Source organism: Rhamphochromis longiceps, linkage group LG3 (assembly GCF_057381845.1).
Source record: "Rhamphochromis longiceps isolate RC_006_pf linkage group LG3, R_longiceps_female_GT1.1, whole genome shotgun sequence".
In the NCBI taxonomy this organism is placed as follows: Eukaryota; Metazoa; Chordata; class Actinopteri; order Cichliformes; family Cichlidae; genus Rhamphochromis; species Rhamphochromis longiceps.
The window spans coordinates 11,695,008-11,714,104 of NC_140559.1; the positions used below are offsets into that span (position 1 = coordinate 11,695,008).

The 19,097-nt window shown below is 46.7% G+C and overlaps 1 protein-coding gene across 8 annotated transcripts; it reads left to right on the forward strand.

Annotated features, from left to right (window-relative positions):
- The first annotated feature begins 12,829 nt into the window (after positions 1-12,829).
- Positions 12,830-16,629, forward strand: LOC146672917 (uncharacterized). Of its 8 annotated transcripts, none has more exons than XR_014910399.1 (8): positions 12,830-12,925; positions 13,607-13,682; positions 13,788-13,856; positions 13,940-14,050; positions 14,135-14,171; positions 14,446-14,522; positions 14,621-15,923; positions 15,957-16,629. XR_014910399.1 is itself a non-coding variant. In XM_085401639.1 (7 exons), exons 1-7 carry the CDS (start codon positions 12,911-12,913, stop codon positions 14,635-14,637), a joined length of 402 nt encoding a protein of 133 aa, XP_085257765.1. In that variant the 5' UTR covers positions 12,830-12,910; the 3' UTR covers positions 14,638-16,629. The 8 variants fall into 8 exon arrangements, 2 of the variants coding, with proteins under 2 accessions (XP_085257765.1, XP_085257766.1); XR_014910401.1 differs by having other exon boundaries at positions 14,621-15,868; positions 15,902-16,629; XR_014910396.1 differs by having other exon boundaries at positions 14,621-15,648; positions 15,682-16,629.
- The last annotated feature ends 2,468 nt before the right edge of the window (positions 16,630-19,097 follow it).

Genomic DNA, 19,097 nt, shown 5'->3' on the forward strand with positions numbered 1-19,097 from the left:
GCGGAGAATAAAACGGTTTGCAGTGGATAAAAAGATATTCCAGAGAGGAAGAGCAGTGCTGAGCAATCACTGTCACATCTGTGCACCAGCCACTATTGATGTAGAAGCAGACACCTCCACCTTTGGACTTACCGGAGAGAGAGGCCTGCCGGTCCGCGCGCAGCAGATGGAAGCCCTCCAGCTTGAGCGCGCAGTCTGGGATGTCCTCACAGAGCCACGACTCCGTAAAACATAAGACACAGGAGGAGGCAAAGTCTCTGTTCATGCTTCTCATCAGGGCCAGTTCGTCTATCTTGTTCCCGAGTGAGCGTACATTAGAAAGGAAGATCCCAGGAAGAGCAGTACGCAGTCCACGTCTCCTCAAACGCACGAGTGCGCCCGCTCGCTTCCCTCTCTTCCGGCGTCTCACTTTCCTGATCAGAGTCAGCAGTAAATCTGCCGCAGATGCGACAAATATTGGAAGTAAATCCACAGGTGTTGTAGTCCTGTAGTTAAGGAGCTCTTCTCTGGTGTAAGAGTATCCAGAGGAGTGCCCAGACACAGAAGAAATGCACAAAAGCAAAACAAAAGTAACGCACTGAAGCACCAGGGCATCCATACGCGGCGCCATCTTGGTCGTTGAGTATACTCCACTGTGTTACATGGGAAAATACAAAGATCGGTTTCAGAGAGCTTGTTGGAACAAATGTGTCATTGTTAATAGTCTTGTAACGTTTTGCACACAGTCACTACATGAATCTGTGACTGTTTAGTTCAATTTGATTGTTTGCCATTAAATAATGTGGTGGCAGATTTCTTTTCTCATGTATTAATCACATATTTAATCACATCTCATTAGTTATAGTAATATCACTTTCTCACTTTACCATAGTGAGAGCACTCCTGTCACTAGTTTACATGCATGTGGAAAGTTACCACAGTGAGGCCGTTGTAATGGGAGACGTTAAACAGATAGTGGGACTCCTGCTTATCAGGGATGTAAATCTTTAGGTGACGGCCAAGCAGAAAACAAGGTCATAATTCTCTCTGTGAGGGAGGAGGTATAGCCCCCTGTGAGAGGGGGCTATACAGGCAGGTCAGGACAGGCAGGTGGCAGACGCCGAGTAGAAACCTGGACACAAGTTGGCAGATGAAACACAGTTCCAACCAGAAGTGATTGCACGCTTTCGAGGAAGTCTAGTTACCACTGTGGGGGTGACTAACGGACTGGCGTGGAACATCCGTCAGCGCCGGGTTAAGTAGATCTTGGTTGATCTGATTTCCTCGTGTTGGTGTTGTTCCCAGATCATCATACTAAATGTTGTTCCAGGATCAACATTGCAAGTGACCAATCAGAATGTTGTGACGTCATACTTTTGCGACTTCGGGAAAAACCGGCGTAAAACAAAAAACTGTACTTAAGCTGCTTGAAACCGCCTCTGTCCGCCGATCAACGGACCCTGACCCTAACCCTAACCGTAACCCTTTAAGAATTGATATTGTCATTGCAACATTGGAATTTCATAAATGCACGAATGGCTTGGCGCGCAAAGGAATAACGTCACAACAATGTGATTGGTCACTTGCAATGTTGAACCTGGAACAACATTTTCATGATGGTCTGGGAACAACACCAACACGAGGAAATCAGATCATCCGTAGAGGTTCGTGTAGTCACCGTGATGGAGAGCAGGTGTGCCGGTGATGGCCCAGCCCGGGGGTGTGGCTACCCGAGCATCACGCATTCCACAGACACAGGACACAGTCTCTGTCTCACTCTGGCTTCAGACCCTCCTGGATCAAACTCACCTGGAAAGGCTTTCAAACACCTTTGAATAATAAACATCGTGTTTTATAAGATAAATATCATGTTTTCATGTGTCTGTGCAGTTTGAGCTTCAGAGGATGAATCAGTGCTTAATGTTTAATGTGGATACTAATGATCAATAAATGTGCTGATTGGAATCAAATGAATGACTCGGACTGAATCTGTTCCTGCTTTTCTGTCATGTGGATTCGATCCAGACCTCCAGCTTCTGCCCTCCGCCTCACATTAGTCGCCCAGCACAGCAGCTTTCCCATTAAAGCTCACTTTTCCCACCTTTAAAGGAGCCTCAGACACACCTGGAAACTCGGTTAGAAAAAGTGAGATGGGATTAAGAAAAGCTGGGACAAAAGACACGGCACGAGCTTGTCGTCTGTGAACCTTTGACTCATTTTTAATCTTTGCTGTGATGCAGCTTTGAACACAGGAGACTCACATTTGACCTTTAAATGACACCGTGACCTTTCCTCCAGAGCCACCCTCAGTCCACAAACAGCATGTGACTGATTAACTGAACTGATCAATATTCCAGAAGTTTCACAGACTCGATGCTGCAAAAAATAGCTTTTATTTTGACGAGCAGGGTATAGGTCACTTCCTGTCACTGCTAGCGTGACATTAAGACGCATCAGGAATGTCCTGAACAGTGAAATAAGTTAAAATGAGCTCAGTGAGCAGATGAAGACAACACAAGGCTGGGGTTGGATCAGAGATGTTGACCATGTTCAGGTGTTAATCTGATAAATGTAAGCTCCGCCTCCAACACGACAGAAGGCTCTAAATGAATCCCCTGTGCTGGCCTCCCTGGCTGCCTGTGCCTTTTAGAGTTCATTTTTAAATTCTCATGTTTTTAAAATGTTTCACAGTCTTGCCCCGCTTTACCTCTCTGAGCATCTACATCCCCACACACCCTGTCGGTCTCTCAGGTCAGCTGACCAGCTGCTCCTGGAAGTACCGAGATCCACGAGGAAGCTCAGAGGGGGCGGGGCCTTTTCTATCGCGGCTCCTAAATTATGGAATAGCTTAATAATAATTAATTAAACAAAGTAATAATTTTATGTTTTCTTTTATTTGGCTTTTATTTATATCTTATGTAATTTTAACCAATAACCAATGTTATTCTGCTCCCTCTCAGACCAATATTACCAGTATCATAATCAGCAATATTACCCAACAGATATTAAATTGAATATTTAATATTTGTTTCATCCCCCATCACACGCTGCTACTCCCTTTATTCTATTGCACAACACTTTGTCACTTTCTAGAATCGCCTGCACTGATAGTTAAGTTCTTTATTCTCCAGGATACAGTCATTTATATTTGATACTATGTCTTGCACTATCCTACTACTGTATATTACTGTATACTACTATTCTTACTGTGTATATTATAGATCTTATTCATCTGTCCCTCTGTCTCTCCTGCTGCTTTGAGCATGTACATGACAAAAGAATTTCCCTCGGGATCAATAAAGTCGTTCTTATTCTTCATTTTACTGTATAGTTCCAGTGTACTGCACGTTAGTCAGCTGTGGTTGTTTTAAAGTGTTTTATGAATGCATTTGATGATGATGATGATGATGATGAAGCCTACTCAGCAATCCCCTCCCGAGGCACTCACTGTTTTGTTTTTGTCTATATACCGAGCTTCTTACTAACTGCACGCACACACCAATCTCTGCTCCGATTCCACTTTATTTCGTCTACCTCTCCATTTCCTCTGGAGCTTCTTGCTCGCGAGTGAATTGCACACATTGCAGCAACACAGTGCCATCTAGTGGCTGATACACACATGCGTCAACATGTTACATCTCCCTTCTTAAAAAAAAAACACAACTCAGGCTTGTAAAATTTCTAAGGCAACTGAAATTACAGGAATAACATCCTGAGCACATCCATTGATAACATAGCATTCGACTCAATGCTGACTATATCACAAACATAATAAACAGATGCATATAATGACATCATTGGAACAACAAACATGTAAACAGCTTTTGTTTTGTTTTTGGTTTTTTTTGTTTTTTTTTAGGGCAGCGATCCGCCTGCCCCCTTTACAATATTACAGGTCCAAGACCTGTCTTGGTTTGGTAACACGCCCATATCGAGTCGTGTATCCAGGTGTTGTAATGTCTTTATCAGGGGGCTCCACAGGCGGGGGCTGAGATACCACAGGGCTGTCATCGCTGATGCCTGTTGGTTGAATGAACTCCTCACCTCCTACGCTGTTCCTGCTTCTGCGGAGGTGTCGCGGTTACGCCGGTAAACTTGTCCTGTATCTGTGGTTATGTTGTAGCTTCTGGACGTGTCGGCACAACTTGTGACCACAGCTGGTTTCCAGGAACCGTCTTTTTGCCGGAACCGGACCGGTGTGCCAGGATATAGTTGAGGCAGAGGTCGGGCGGCTCTGTTGAAATAAGTCTGCTGGCGCTGCTGGCAGACTTCTCTCCTTTCACGCACTGTTTGCTGGCAAACTACTTGGGGTTCCAGCTGTTTTGGTGTTGCAGGGAGGATGGAGCGAAGTCTCCGGCTCATGAGTAGTTGTGCAGGCGACTTTAAGTTGTCCACGGGGGTGTTCCGGTATTCTAATAGGCTCAAGTAGGGATCCTTATGTTCCGCTTTGGCCTTGTCCAGAAGTTTCTTTGCTGTCTGGACTGTTTTCTCGGCTAGCCCGTTGCTCTGTGGGTAATGGGGACTAGTAGTGGTGTGGGTGAAACTCCATGACTTTGCGAACTGTTGAAACTTACTGGAAGCATAGCACGGACCGTTATCACTAATCACCGACTCTGGAATACCATGCCTAGCCATGGCTGACTTTAGTTTGTGGATCACTGCTTCTGCAGTGCAGCTGTGCAGTCTTTCCAACTCGAAGAATCTACTGTAGTAATCTACCATGATGATGTAGTCTTCCGAGTTCCAAGTGAACAGATCGGTGGCTATGACCTGCCACGGTCGTTCTGGTATTGCATGTGACAACAGGGGTTCCTTGGGGTTAGCAGCTTGTCTCTCCTGGCATGTGCTGCAGGCTCCGACTGCTTCCTCAATCTGCTTTCCCATGCCTGGCCAAAACAGAAGGTCTCTGGCTCTGTTTTTGCTCTTTTCTATACCCATATGGCTGGAATGAATCCGCTCTATCATGTCCTTTCTGAGCCTTTTTGGGATGATCATTTTCTCTCCTTTAAACATGATCCCGTCTATCAGTGAGATCTCATCCCTGTGGTTCCAAAACTCCTGGATGTCAGGCGGACATTGAGACCGTTTATCAGGCCATCCACTCAATGTGGTCCGTCTCAGGCTGTTGAGCTGAGGATCTTGGGCTGTTTCGTTTCTTATCTCTGAGAGTCTCTGATCACTGACAGGCATGTTGCTGAGGACTGAGTGGATCTGCGCATCCATCCCGTCACATAGTGATTTATCGTGGAACTGTATGGATTTCCGGGAGAGCGTGTCGGCTACCGGGATGTCTTTCCCTGGCTTGTGGATGATGCTGATGTCGTACTTTTGCAGCTGTATTATCATCCTCTGTAGCCGTGGTGGTGCTGATGCTAGTGTTTTTTTGAGTATGGACTCAAGTGGCTTGTGGTCCGACTCAATGGTCACATGTCGACCGTACATGTACTCGTGGAACCGCTTGCAACCAAAGAGAACAGCATACAGCTCTTTTTCTATTTGGGCATAGTTCTGCTCAGTGCTGTTAAGTGACTTGGATGCGTAGGCAACTGGCTTGCCGTCCTGCAGCATCACAGCACCGAGGCCACTTTTGGATGCATCGACCTGGAGTCGTAGCGCTTTCTTGGGGTCGAAGAAGGAGAGAACTGGGCCTGGTTCTTTAGTGATCAGCTCCTTCATTCGTTGAAAGGCTCTGTCATGGTTCTTGTCCCATACAAACTCACTGTCCTGCTTTAACAGCTGGCGGAGCGGAGCATTTATCTCTGACAGGTGTGGGGCAAATCTTGCTAGATAATTAACCATCCCCAGCACTGTTTCCAATTCCGCCCTGTTCTGTGGGGGCGCCATGTCTTGGACTGCTTTTACTTTTTGTGGATCTGGTTTCAGCCCTTCGTGTGACAATGTGTGACCGAAGTAACTGACCTCTTTGACGCAGATGGTGCACTTGTCAGGGTTCAGTTTTACACCTCTCTCTCTGCTGCGCTGCAGCATGGCCCTCAGGTTGTCGTCATGCTCCTGTTTGGTTTCTCCGAAGACCAGTACGTCGTCCACAATGGCTGCCACGCCCCTCAGGCCCTCGTAGGTCTCGTCCACGCGTCGCTGGAACTCATCCTGAGCTGAGATTATGCCGAATGGCAACCTGAGGAAGCGGTACCTGCCAAACACAGTATTAAATGTGGTTAACAGAGATGATTCGTGGCTTAGCTTAATGGCCCAGTAGCCTGATCTGGCGTCCAAAACACTGAAATACTTGGCCCCAGCAAGTTTTGTGGTGACATCCTCCAAGGTGGGTAGAGGGTAATGGGGTCTTTGTATAGCCTTGTTGAGGGGTCTGGGGTCCAGACATACTCTGAGTCTGCCTGTCTTGGGTTTTTCCACGACAACAAGTGCATTCACCCAGTCCGTAGGATCTGTGACCTTGCATATGATTTGGTTCCTTTCCATGTTGTCGAGCTCGTCTTTGAGTCGGGCTCGCAGAGCAATGGGAATCCGACGAGGTGGGCTGACTGTGGGTGCAACGTCTGGATTTACATGGAAACTGCATTCACCAGGAAATTCTCCTATCCCTTTGAATACGTCTGCATATTCGTCTAGTATTGCCTGTGAACTGTTGGTTGTCTTGCCTCTTTCCGCCGTCACTGCCATCACGATCCTTACCAGGTTAAGGTCACGGCAAGCTTTCATTGCTAATACAGGTGGGGCGCTTGTGTTAACAACATGGAATTCCAACGTGCAGGTCTTGTCTTTGTGTTTGCATTTTAACTGGCATTTTCCTTCCACGCTGAGTGAGTGTCCCCCATAATCTGTGAGCTTGTGTGTGACAGGCTTCAGTGTCACGTGTGGGAAGAGTGTCTGGAACATGTTAGCTGGAATTGTGTTTGCTTGCGCCCCAGTGTCAACTTTAAACCTCACTGTCTGTGGGGGGTAACCAAGCTGCATGTCTGCATATGCTTGCTCATCATTTCTTCCTTCATTTTCTATGGTGATGCTATCAATGTAGAAACAGTCTTGGTCCTCATCTGTGTCCTTAGTTGTCATTTCTATGTTCTCTCTCACAGTGTGTACTGATTTGAGGTGGGCTTTTGTCTGCGAAGGGAGTCTTGACCTGCATGCTCTCGCAAAATGGTTCATTTTCTTGCATTTTGCACATTGCTTCCCTTTTGCTGGGCAGGTGTCTTTATTACTGTGTTGTCCGGCACAATAGCTGCACGTTTTTAGTGTTGCATTAGCGTGTTCTTTTGGTCTCACGCTTCTTGTTTGATATTCTTGTCTGTGAGATTTCCTGCCGATGGCGTGCACAGTTTCTTGGCCCCTGGAGTGACCCATAGTTTTTAGCTGTTGCTTTGCTAGCTCGTGTGATCGTGCTATATCTATAGCTTTCTCTAGCGTGAGCTCTGCGCCTTGGCTGAGTAGCTTTTCTCGGACGTGTGGCGAGTTAGTGGCAAATACAATGCGATCCCTGACCATTTCATCTGTATTTGGGTACCCACAGTCTTTAGCAAGCAGTTTCAGCTCTGTAATAAACTGTTCAAATGTCTCATTTTCACCCTGCATCTTTTCATGGAACTTATATCGGGCGTAGATTGGGTTAGCTTTCGGTATGATGTAATCAGTGTACTTATCGTAGTACGTCTGAAGCTTTCGGGAGTCGTCTGCGGTGAGCGTCCACGTGTTGTAGACGTCCCGTCCTTTCTCACCGACCCATAGAAGAAGGTAGCTGCATTTATCTGCCTCCTCCTTCCCCCGAAGAGGACCAGCGAACATTAGCTCGGCGTGCTGCTTGAAACGCCGCCATGCCTCGGGCAGGTTGCTGGAGTCCCAATCCATACGCGGTGTGGGAACGCCGTAAGCCTCCATGTCTGCGCTGTCCGACGGCGAGGGATTGCGTAGAATCCCACTTCTGACACCATGTTTTGTTTTTGTCTATATACCGAGCTTCTTACTAACTGCAAGCACACACCAATCTCTGCTCCGATTCCACTTTATTTCGTCTACCTCTCCATTTCCTCTGGAGCTTCTTGCTCGCGAGTGAATTGCACACATTGCAGCAACACAGTGTCATCTAGTGGCTGATACACACATGAGTCAACATGTTACACTCACCACCTGATGTAACAACCCTGGTTATTGTGGTATGGCACCAGTAGGGGGTGCTGTCCTACTATTGTGGTAGTTGGGGAGACTGTTCTGTTTAACTGCCTGGTCTCCGAGTTGTCCGGCTAACATCCACACCACATGCCCGCGGGACCTGCTAGCCACTCCTTCCTTGCCAGACTGCCGTTACACTGCCTGCAGAGTAAGCCACATCAGATGAGACTGCTTTGTTTGTCCACATCCTCGGTTTCTCAGCTAATCAACCATCTCTGTCTGTTCCAGAGAGCCACGCTCGAGTTTCCCACACCTCGATTAGTCCCCTGTGAATAGTTAGTAGCTGTGACATTCTGTGCACATCTCCCCACATAAACTCTCCTCATCTGTATTTTGTGAATAAAGTCTGTGTACACGTTAAAAACTGCATTTCATAGGTCCACGTGCACGTGCTGGCCTCTGGGCCCGCCTTGACAGGCGAGCTGCAGAGAGGCATGTAGGACTGCAACTCTTCTTCACCGTCCCAACTCTGGATAGTCACGCTTTGACAGGTTACTGAATTTACGTAGCGAGTGGTCAGTAAACATCTTACCTCTGCTGGATCAGGTGGACCCTACGCAGTTGGCATCTAAGCCACAAAGGGGGTGAAATGAAAGAAGATGCAGCGCTGCTTTCAGTTGATACCGTTGCACATCAGTTATGACAAACAGATGCTCAGGTAAGAGTTGTATTTGTTGGTTTGACTTCAGCTTTGAGGACAATGAGGACACAGGTTTTATTGCAGCACTTAATTAAGACGAGGCTAACTCCAGGGCTGATTCACTGGGTCAGATTTATTACTGATCGTCCACAGAAAGTTTGTATGAATCATGTTTTATCTAAAGAAATCATTGTTAGCACTGGAGCGTGTGTCAAGGGTGTGTCTGATTAACATCTGACACAGAGCGAATCAGCTACGAGCTAAGCTAAGCTGGCCAATCCCCAAATACACAGAGAGTGTGGTTTGGCTGAAGCGAGTGGAGATCACACAAGGGAACAAGAAGTGATGAGTTTTCAATTAAAGTTGCTACACAGATCAGCAAAAACACCACTGTTCATGGGAACAGGAAGTGATACTCAACACCAAGTGACAACGCCATTCACTTTTTCTATGTGCAGAAAATATATAAAGTAATAAATAGCAGTATCTCCCATGTGCTCTGGTGAAATGCTGATGTCAGTGTGGTGTCATGACTCACCTGATACAGCCTGTCTCTAATCAGTGCAAATGTCAGCTCTACGTCACTTGGTCGAACGCTGATCGTAGGGTGTCATCACAAGAGTCCTCTAGTGGGAAATCCACAGCTTGTTGCAGACTGGTGCTCATCTTTACCTCTGAGAAACCTGGCCTCTCTCTGATTGGCTATAAACGTTCCTCTAGCTGTTTCTGTTCAGTACCACTGACTTTTACAGCCTTTTATCAGCAATGCTGCTTCCATCAAGTTCAAAATGAGCTCACAGTTTAAATATTTGACATATTTTCTGTTCTACTGTGAATAAAATGTGGCTTTGATGATTTATAAATCACTGTATTCTGTTTGTATTCACATTTTTACAAAGCCTCCTAGTGTCCCGGTCTGTGGGGGGGCAGACGGTGTGGAGGACCCAGGTGTGGACACAGGCGGGAGGCGGAGCTAATTCTAACCAAAGGCGAGCGTTTGTTTTGAGCTGATAAATCAAAACTATTGCACTGTGACTAGACTGCTATGGACTGACTATGAAACTATAGATTAACTATGATTTCTATGATGGGGAACGATACACACTCGACGTGATGAGGAACGAATGGAAACACTCAGAATAAATACACAGGAGGTGAGGAGGGGACACAGCTGACACAAATTAACATGATCACACCACAGGAGAAAGTAGAAACAAAACAATGAGCTCTTCAAAATAAAACAGGAAACATGGAGACTTAAACCAGACGTGAAACACATGACAAGAAACCAAACAGAAAAACAAGGAGACAGATGACAAAAACGACTTGACCTCAACTAAAACCTAAATAAGAATAACCCTCAATCACAAACCTAACACGAGAAGCTCAGCAATCCAAAATAAAATTCAAAAGGCCCAGCCTGTGACACCTAGAAACACCTGCTTTGTTTCTGGTAACAGATCGTTGTTTACAATTAGCCCTGTTGCAGAAGCCAGGGTAAAGCTGGTCCTCACCTAGCAGGTTTCTCCCAGTCGAGGTGCCAAACTCTTTGTTGCTCTCACTGACGCCTGCAGCCGTCCTGCACCTGTCAGGACTCGTCCTGAACTATTTTCAGCTCTAAACGAGCAGCTTTTATCCCACAGTTTCACTCACACTGCATCTCTCACGCACACACATGAATGCTGTAAAAACAACCTGTTCAGCACACTGAGAGTCACCTCACACATTTTTAATTCCCCCTTTATCCACAGAGGCTCAGCAGGAAACGTTACAAAAAGGGAAGTAAAGCCTAAAAGCTCTCAGAGCAAAAGAACTTTAAGAACTTTAAGTGCTTTAAGTACTTTAAGTGCAATGGAGCCTCATCAGGGATCAGTCTTAACACACATAATGTCAGCTGTGACCAGGATCTGGATTTACTGCAAGCTGTTTGTTGTCACACCTTCTCTCCAGCTCCACGTGATGAGCTGCAGAGTCAGAGATCCAGATGTTGTCCACAGAGAGAGGACACGTTTCAGTGAGCTGTGCAACCGCTCATATCTTCAGTCGTTGTGTTTTTGTGGTTCAGAACTGCTCAGTCACACACAGAGAAACGAGCTTCCTCCATTCTTCATGAACACCAGCGAATGCTCCAGGAGCAAAAATATTCAGTTCATCCATCCACTTCTGCTTATCCGGGGCCGGGTCGCGGGGGCAGCAGCCCAAGCAGAGAGGCCCAGACCTCCCTCTCCCCAGCCACCTCCTCCAGCTTATCTGGGGGAACACCAAGGCGTTCCCAGGCCAGCCGAGAGATATAATCTCTCCAGCGTGTCCTGGGTCTGCCCCGGGGCCTCGTCCCGGTGGGACATGCCCAGAACACCTCACCCAGGAGGCGCCCAGGAGGCATCCTTGTCAGATGCCCGAACCACCTCAGCTGGCTCCTTCCAATGTGGAGGAACAGCGGCTCTACTCTGAGCCCCTGCTGGACGCCTGAACTCCTCACTTCTATCTCTAAGGTAGAGCATCTGCATCACTCCAGCTGCAGCACCAATCTGTCTGTCAGTCTCCCGTCACTCGTGAACAAGACGGATACTTAAACACCCGCGCTTGGGACAGGAACTCGTCCCCGGCCCGGACTGGGCACTCCACTCTTTTCCAGCTGAGGACCATGGCCTCAGATTTGGAGCTGCTGATTCTCATTCCCAGCGCTTCACACTCGGCTGCAAACCGTTCACGTGTGAAGCCACCAGAAACACATCATATGTGATAATGTAAACAGAATTGGTCCTGCCACTGAACCCTGCAGAGCTCCATAAGTAACCTCAGCGTGTGAAGAGGACTCTCCTTTCACATGATAGATGTTAGATAGATATGATTGCACTGAAGGCTCCACTGGGGTCTAGCCGGACAAACACACACAGTGTGATGAAACAAAGAGCACGTCTGCAAACAGACACCATGGAAACTGTGTGTAAATATTTATCACATCCAGATGTTTGCACTGACACAGTGAGCAGATCCAAACCATCTGCTGCTGTAAGGTACACTCATCAGGAAACCAGACCTCGGGTCCACTCAGAGCCTGTGTCTGTGACCTTTAGCGCGTCTGTAGAGTTTACAGTGATTCTGACTCCTCGCTGCTTTACAAGACGCAGCTTTTATCTGACTAATGATGACAGATCCATCAACACAAAACTTTCTCTTTACTGCAGTGGGCTAAATGTCCACTGAAAGGGCAAAGTCACTCGCTGATATTTTTAACTCTGTGAAAGAGCGCTGGCTCATTCAGGGTAAGGTGTGGCGTGGTGTGGCTCAGCTGCAGGGCAGGGGTGGAGCAGTGGGTAGGGTGTGATGTCAGGGAGGCGGACTCGCACGCGTGGCCCCATTATCTATTCATGTTTCGCCTGATAAAGATGTTGCTGCGACCTGAGGAGAGGGTGTGGTGTGTGTGCTACAGAAGCAGGGCAGGTGGAAAGCCAGCCAATGAAAAACGTGCTGTTGTCGGCTCATTCACTGCCACAAAGCACTTTTAGCAACTTTAAGAGTCTAAATACATCTTTAAGCACTTTTTGAAACAGTTAGTTAACACAAACTAGCCATCCATCAGTAATGGTGATAGGCTCACTCATACTTCACAGGAAGTGACCTCATCTTGGCGCTCTACCGTTTGTGGCATCCTGCAGAAGTCTTGGACCAACATGTTTGTTTTGATATAAAAGGAGTCTAAGAATTTCTGTGTGATCTCAGTCTGAACAGGTGAAACTAGTTATTCCTGACAGGTTTGCACCTTTACCTGAGTGTGTAACAAAACACTCTCTTCAGTCAGCATCACCTTTAGTCCCCACTGCTAGGAGCACCTGGACAGCTGGACACAGGTAGAGTTGGCCCATGTTGTCTCCTTCCTGTCATTAAAGGTCTCTCAGAGACAACAATTTACACCTTTAATGACAATAAAGCTTCAGTTAAACAGTCACACTGCATCTGTTAGTGCCGGAGTCTCTGCCAACAGTCCTTCCAAGGAACTCTTTGCCCCTCCCACTTTGCTGATGTAATGTGATGACTCAGGAGTGTTCCTCATCTTAAAGTGGAGCGCAAAAGCATAAAAGAGGTCATAGCGTGCAGGGTCACTCATTCGATCACTTCACACCGTGACAGCAAGGAGACGACAACATGGACGGTTTGCAGGTGAGTGCTGGGCAGGTGACGATGGCAGGAAGCCTGAATAAGTCTGAGAGCAGAAGAAAGCGCACACAAGGACAAGCATGTACAGCTTTAAGAGAGGAGTGCCAGCTCACTGAAGATACATGAAGTCAGAGGAGGAGGAAGGTGAAGGGTTAAAGGAGTCCTGAGATGAAGACTTTTCTCTGATTTTACGACTGACTGCAGATTTAAACACGTTTAATGCAGTTCAGACTTCTTCACTCTCTGGAAGTCCATGACAGGAGGTGCCTGGTCTGTGGTTTTTGCTCTGCGCTGGTCTGATATGGTCTGTGAGTATTTGTGACTCCTCAGATCAGATCAGCTTGTTCTGGCTCGTTTTTTGCTGATACGTGCAGAGGGGTGGAGCCTCATTCTCAGGAATCCACATTTGTTGAACTTTGTTTCTGTCTCCTAGCAACAGGGTTTGAACTGATTGTTTACAGATTAAGATTAGGTGAACATGTGTCTAAAGTTGGATCGCTGAATCTGGTTTCTATCCAGGTGTGTTTGTTACCTTACAGGACAGAGCAGATTGGGCTAATAGAAAGGACTTTAGCTTCAGGTATACTCAGGGTATAGCTTCAGTATAGCTCAGGCAGGTGCACTATAGTTATGCCCTTCTTACCTGACACTTTGTTGTCCAACTGTCTATGTGTCTTATCCCAGGTGAGCATTGCATGTCTGCTGGTGAAGATGACCTTTGTACAAGGGGTTGCAGGGAACTGTCCCACCTGTGAACCAGGTAAGGAGTCCTAATGTGTGTTCTCCTGCAGCTGAAGCTTTGACTCAAACAGATCTACCTGTGCACACCTGCGCATGTCTCTTAGCTCATGTGTGTGTCTCTCAGGTTTCTTCCTAGTGAAGAACTGCTCCAAGACTGTAGGGATCGGGTGCAAAGACTGTACTGATTGCTCGGGTAAGAACACTTTCAGTAAAAGGGCTGGACTTACCTATTTGCAATCAGTCACTGCTTGATTTGTCCTCCTATGTGTCCTCCAGCTTTACATCGGGACACTCTATCTGAGTGCACGCAGTGGACTGATGCTGTGTGCGGGAACCAAACTGTGACCACGGTGACAGTCACCACGGTGACCACTGCTGGACCTCCTGGTAGGCTCACCTGTTCATCCTTCTTCTTCACACGGCTTGAGAGGAACCTGAAGTTCTTATCACTGTCCTTTTTCTCGTCCACAGTCTTCCCTGGTGAAATGTGGATCATCCTAAGTGTGATGTAAGGATAACTCTCCTGTAATTATTCAGTGGCCTCTAATCACTTTTTAATCAATCAATCAACACTCTGTGATGAGCTGTTCATCTGTTATTGATTCCTTTCTTCATCTGATCCTTTTAACCTACTAGTGCTCAGTGTTTTCTCTTCCTGTTTGTGTTTTTGTATTAAACGGATGAAGGCTTCTGATTGGATGTTTAGCTGGACTTAGTTTTATCTGCATTACAATTGGTTCTTTTTTGAAGGGGTGGGGCTAACTGTGTTTCTATATCTGCAGATCAGTGTCTGTGTTCCTGGTTCTGGTGCTCGCTCTGGTTCTCTCAATGCTATCCCAGCGATACAAGCAAAAGAAAGGTAACAATCTCCACAATCTCCACCCCCTCAAACATCCACCTGCCCCTCAGGTAACAGGCCCTCTGACCATGTGACTCACCTGCTTGTTTCTTCTGCAGCTTTGTACCTGCCCTGAATGAAAGCAAGTCATTCTGAATGCCTCTCAGCACCAACGTCTTAGGGACAAGCCACTGTCCATGATGGCCAAAGCAGCAGATCCAGCTCTCAGAAACCAGAAACGTGGAGTCCAGGTCCAGGGCAGGTTTAGAGTCCAGGTCCTGGGTGGATTAAAGACCAGGTCCAGGCCGGGCTCATGAGTCCAGGTCCAGGTCGAGCTCATCATTCCAGGTCCTGAGTGGATCAGAATCCAGGTCCTGGGTGGGATTAAAGTCCAGGTCCTGTCCGGGATCAGAGTCCACATGTAGACTGGTTTGATCCACCCATTATACTTCACATCCAGGCCACCCTATAAGAATACAAATGTAGACCAGGTGTAGACTAGGTGTAGTTCAGGTGTTAAGTAAGGTTAGAGTCCAGGTGTAAGACAGGTGTAGACTAGTTGTAGCCAGATGTGGCGTAACTGTAGACTAGACGTAGTCCAAGTCCTAGGAAGAATTTAATTTCAGGTGAAGTCTGGGTCCACTTCATTAACACGTAGCCCAGGTGTAGCTCAGATGTAGCTCACACATAGACCAGGTGTAGCTCAGATGTAGCTCACACATAGACCAGGTGTAGCTCAGATGTAGCTCACACATAGACCAGGTGTAGCTCAGATGTAGAGAAAGTGTAGCTCAGGTGTAGCTCAGGTGTAGCTCACACATAGACCAGGTGTAGCTCAGGTGTAGCTCACACATAGACCAGGTGTAGCTCAGATGTAGCTCACACATAGACCAGGTGTAGCTCAGGTGTAGCTCACACATAGACCAGGTGTAGCTCAGATGTAGCTCACACATAGACCAGGTGTAGCTCAGATGTAGAGAAAGTGTAGCTCAGGTGTAGCTCACACATAGACCAGGTGTAGCTCAGGTGTAGCTCACACATAGACCAGGTGTAGCTCAGATGTAGCTCACACATAGACCAGGTGTAGCTCAGATGTAGCTCACACATAGACCAGGTGTAGCTCAGGTGTAGCTCACACATAGACCAGGTGTAGCTCAGATGTAGAGAAAGTGTAGCTCAGGTGTAGCTCAGGTGTAGCTCACACATAGACCAGGTGTAGCTCAGGTGTAGAGAAAGTGTAGCTCAGGTGTAGCTCAGGTGTAGCTCACACATAGACCAGGTGTAGCTCAGATGTAGCTCACACATAGACCAGGTGTAGCTCAGATGTAGAGAAAGTGTAGCTCAGGTGTAGCTCACACATAGACCAGGTGTAGCTCAGATGTAGCTCACACATAGACCAGGTGTAGCTCAGGTGTAGAGAAAGTGTAGCTCAGGTGTAGCTCACACATAGACCAGGTGTAGCTCAGGTGTAGCTCACACATAGACCAGGTGTAGCTCAGGTGTAGTTGTTTTAGTCCAGCTGTAGGTGAAGATAGTGTAGTGATTGTCCCCTCTGTCAGCCAATCAGGTGTTGGAGCGATTCCTCACCATCTGGTGATGTCACTTCCTGTTTACTTACCACGTCCTTTTTCTAAATGTTTCCCTCTGCTGGTGGATCTGGGTGCTGTAACAGAGAGTCTCTATAAAATAAGTCTGTAATTTGTCACAGCTCACCCAGAACCCCCCCTCCCCATCCTCCCGATCAGCTGTTTCATTTCCTATATGTCCCATAATGCAACTTTACCTCTGCAGAGGCGACAAGCTGAGAGTAACGTGTGTAAAATCAGTGGAATGACCTTTAACCCTTTCACTGTGAGTGTGAGATGTCTGGATGAGCTATTTCAGTCAGTAGTGATGCTTATTTATTGATTCTGGATCAATAAATCTGATCACCTCTGTAAACTGAGCGTGTTGTAAACCTAAATCTCTATTAAATGTTGAAGTCATTCATGTACTTGTGTGCTCCTGTTTATTCAGAAATCTGTGACAGTTTTATACTTTAAACTTTCTTTGGCACTTCAGGTGTGTATTAGATAATCTGCTGTATGAACAGAGTGTGTGTTTGTATCACATAATAAACTCTAAACTAAAAACATAATGACTCTCGCCATGGATTCATCTGTTTTATTGTAAGCTAGGAGGTTGTAATGTGACGGTACAGGCTCACAGAAGAAGATTTACTGTTTCCAGAACATGCTGTAGGTATTACAGGTACTGCACTGCAGTGGTTTGTATCATATCTATCTAATAGACTCCAATTTGTGCATGTAAATGGAGAGTCCTCTTCACACACTGAGGTTAATTATGGAGTTCCACAGGGTTCAGTGCTAGGACCAATTCTGTTTACATTATACATGCTTCCCTTAGGCAGCATCATTAGAAGACATACAGTGGGGCAAAAAAGTATTTAGTCAGCCACCGATTGTGCAAGTTCCCCCACCTAAAATGATGACAGAGGTCAGTAATTTGCACCAGAGGTACACTTCAACTGTGAGAGACAGAATGTGAAAAAAAAATCCATGAATTCACATGGTAGGATTTGTAAAGAATTTATTCGTAAATCAGGGTGGAAAATAAGTATTTGGTCAATAACAAAAATACAACTCAATACTTTGTAACATAACCTTTGTTGGCAATAACAGAGGTCAAACGTTTACTATAGGTCTTTACCAGGTTTGCACACACAGTAGCTGGTATTTTGGCCCATTCCTCCATGCAGATCTTCTCGAGAGCAGTGATGTTTTGGGGCTGTCGCCGAGCAACACGGACTTTCAACTCCCGCCACAGATTTTCTATGGGGTTGAGGTCTGGAGACTGGCTAGGCCACTCCAGGACTTTCAAATGCTTCTTACGGAGCCACTCCTTTGTTGCCCGGGCGGTGTGTTTCGGATCATTGTCATGTTGGAAGACCCAGCCTCGTTTCATCTTCAAAGTTCTCACTGATGGAAGGAGGTTTTGGCTCAAAATCTCACGATACATGGCCCCATTCATTCTGTCCTTAACACGGATCAGTCGTCCTGTCCCCTTGGCAGAAAAACAGCCCCATAGCATGATGTTTCCACCCCCATGCTTCACAGTAGGTATGGTGTTCTTGGGATGCAACTCAGTATTCTTCTTCCTCCAAACACGACGAGTTGAGTTTATACCAAAAAGTTCTACTTTGGTTTCATCTGACCACATGACATTCTCCCAATCCTCTGCTGTATCATCCATGTGCTCTCTGGCAAACTTCAGACGGGCCTGGACATGCACTGGCTTCAGCAGCGGAACACGTCTGGCACTGCGGGATTTGATTCCCTGCCGTTGTAGTGTGTTACTGATGGTGACCTTTGTTACTTTGGTCCCAGCTCTCTGCAGGTCATTCACCAGGTCCCCCCGTGTGGTTCTGGGATCTTTGCTCACCGTTCTCATGATCATTTTGACCCCACGGGATGAGATCTTGCGTGGAGCCCCAGATCGAGGGAGATTATCAGTGGTCTTGTATGTCTTCCATTTTCTGATGATTGCTCCCACAGTTGATTTTTTCACACCAAGCTGCTTGCCTATTGTAGATTCACTCTTCCCAGTCTGGTGCAGGTCTACAATACTTTTCCTGGTGTCCTTCGAAAGCTCTTTGGTCTTGGCCATGGCGGAGTTTGGAGTCTGACTGTTTGAGGCTGTGGACAGGTGTCTTTTATACAGATGATGAGTTCAAACAGGTGCCATTCATACAGGTAACGAGTGGGGGACAGAAAAGCTTCTTACAGAAGACGTTACAGGTCTGTGAGAGCCAGAGATTTTCCTTGTTTGAGGTGACCAAATACTTATTTTCCACCCTGATTTACCAATAAATTCTTTACAAATCCTACCATGTGGATTCATGGATTTTTTTTTTCACATTCTGTCTCTCACAGTTGAAGTGTACCTCTGGTGCAAATTACTGACCTCTGTCATCATTTTAAGTGGGGGAACTTGCACAATCGGTGGCTGACTAAATACTTTTTTGCCCCACTGTAGCATACATTTACACTGCTATGCAGATGACACCCAGCTCTATCTGTCCATGAAGCCAGATAACACACACGAATTAGTTAAACTGCAGGGATGTCTTAAAGACATAAAGACCTGGATGCTAACTTTCTGCTTCTTAATTCTCAGCAACCATCTTTTATGAACTCTCTTAACAAGGTCAAGCAGAAAAATCAAGATGATTGAAGGTTTTTTATGGGCGATCGTGGCTCAAGAGTTGGGAGTTCGCCTTGTAATCGGAAGGTTGCCGGTTCGAGCCCCGGCTTGGACAGTCTTGGTCGTTGTGTCCTTGGGCAAGACACTTCACCTGTTGCCTACTGGTGGTGGTCAGAGGGCCCGGTGGCGCCAGTGTCCGGCAGCCTCGCCTCTGTCAGTGCGCCCCAGGGTGGCTGTGGCTACATTGTAGCTTGCCATCACCAGTGTGTGAATGTGTGTGTGAATGGGTGGATGACAGGTTGTGTAAAGCGCTTTGGGGTCCTTAGGGACTAGAAAAGCGCTATACAAATACAGGCCATTTATGATGAGGTGATAGCTTATCAGTTAACATCT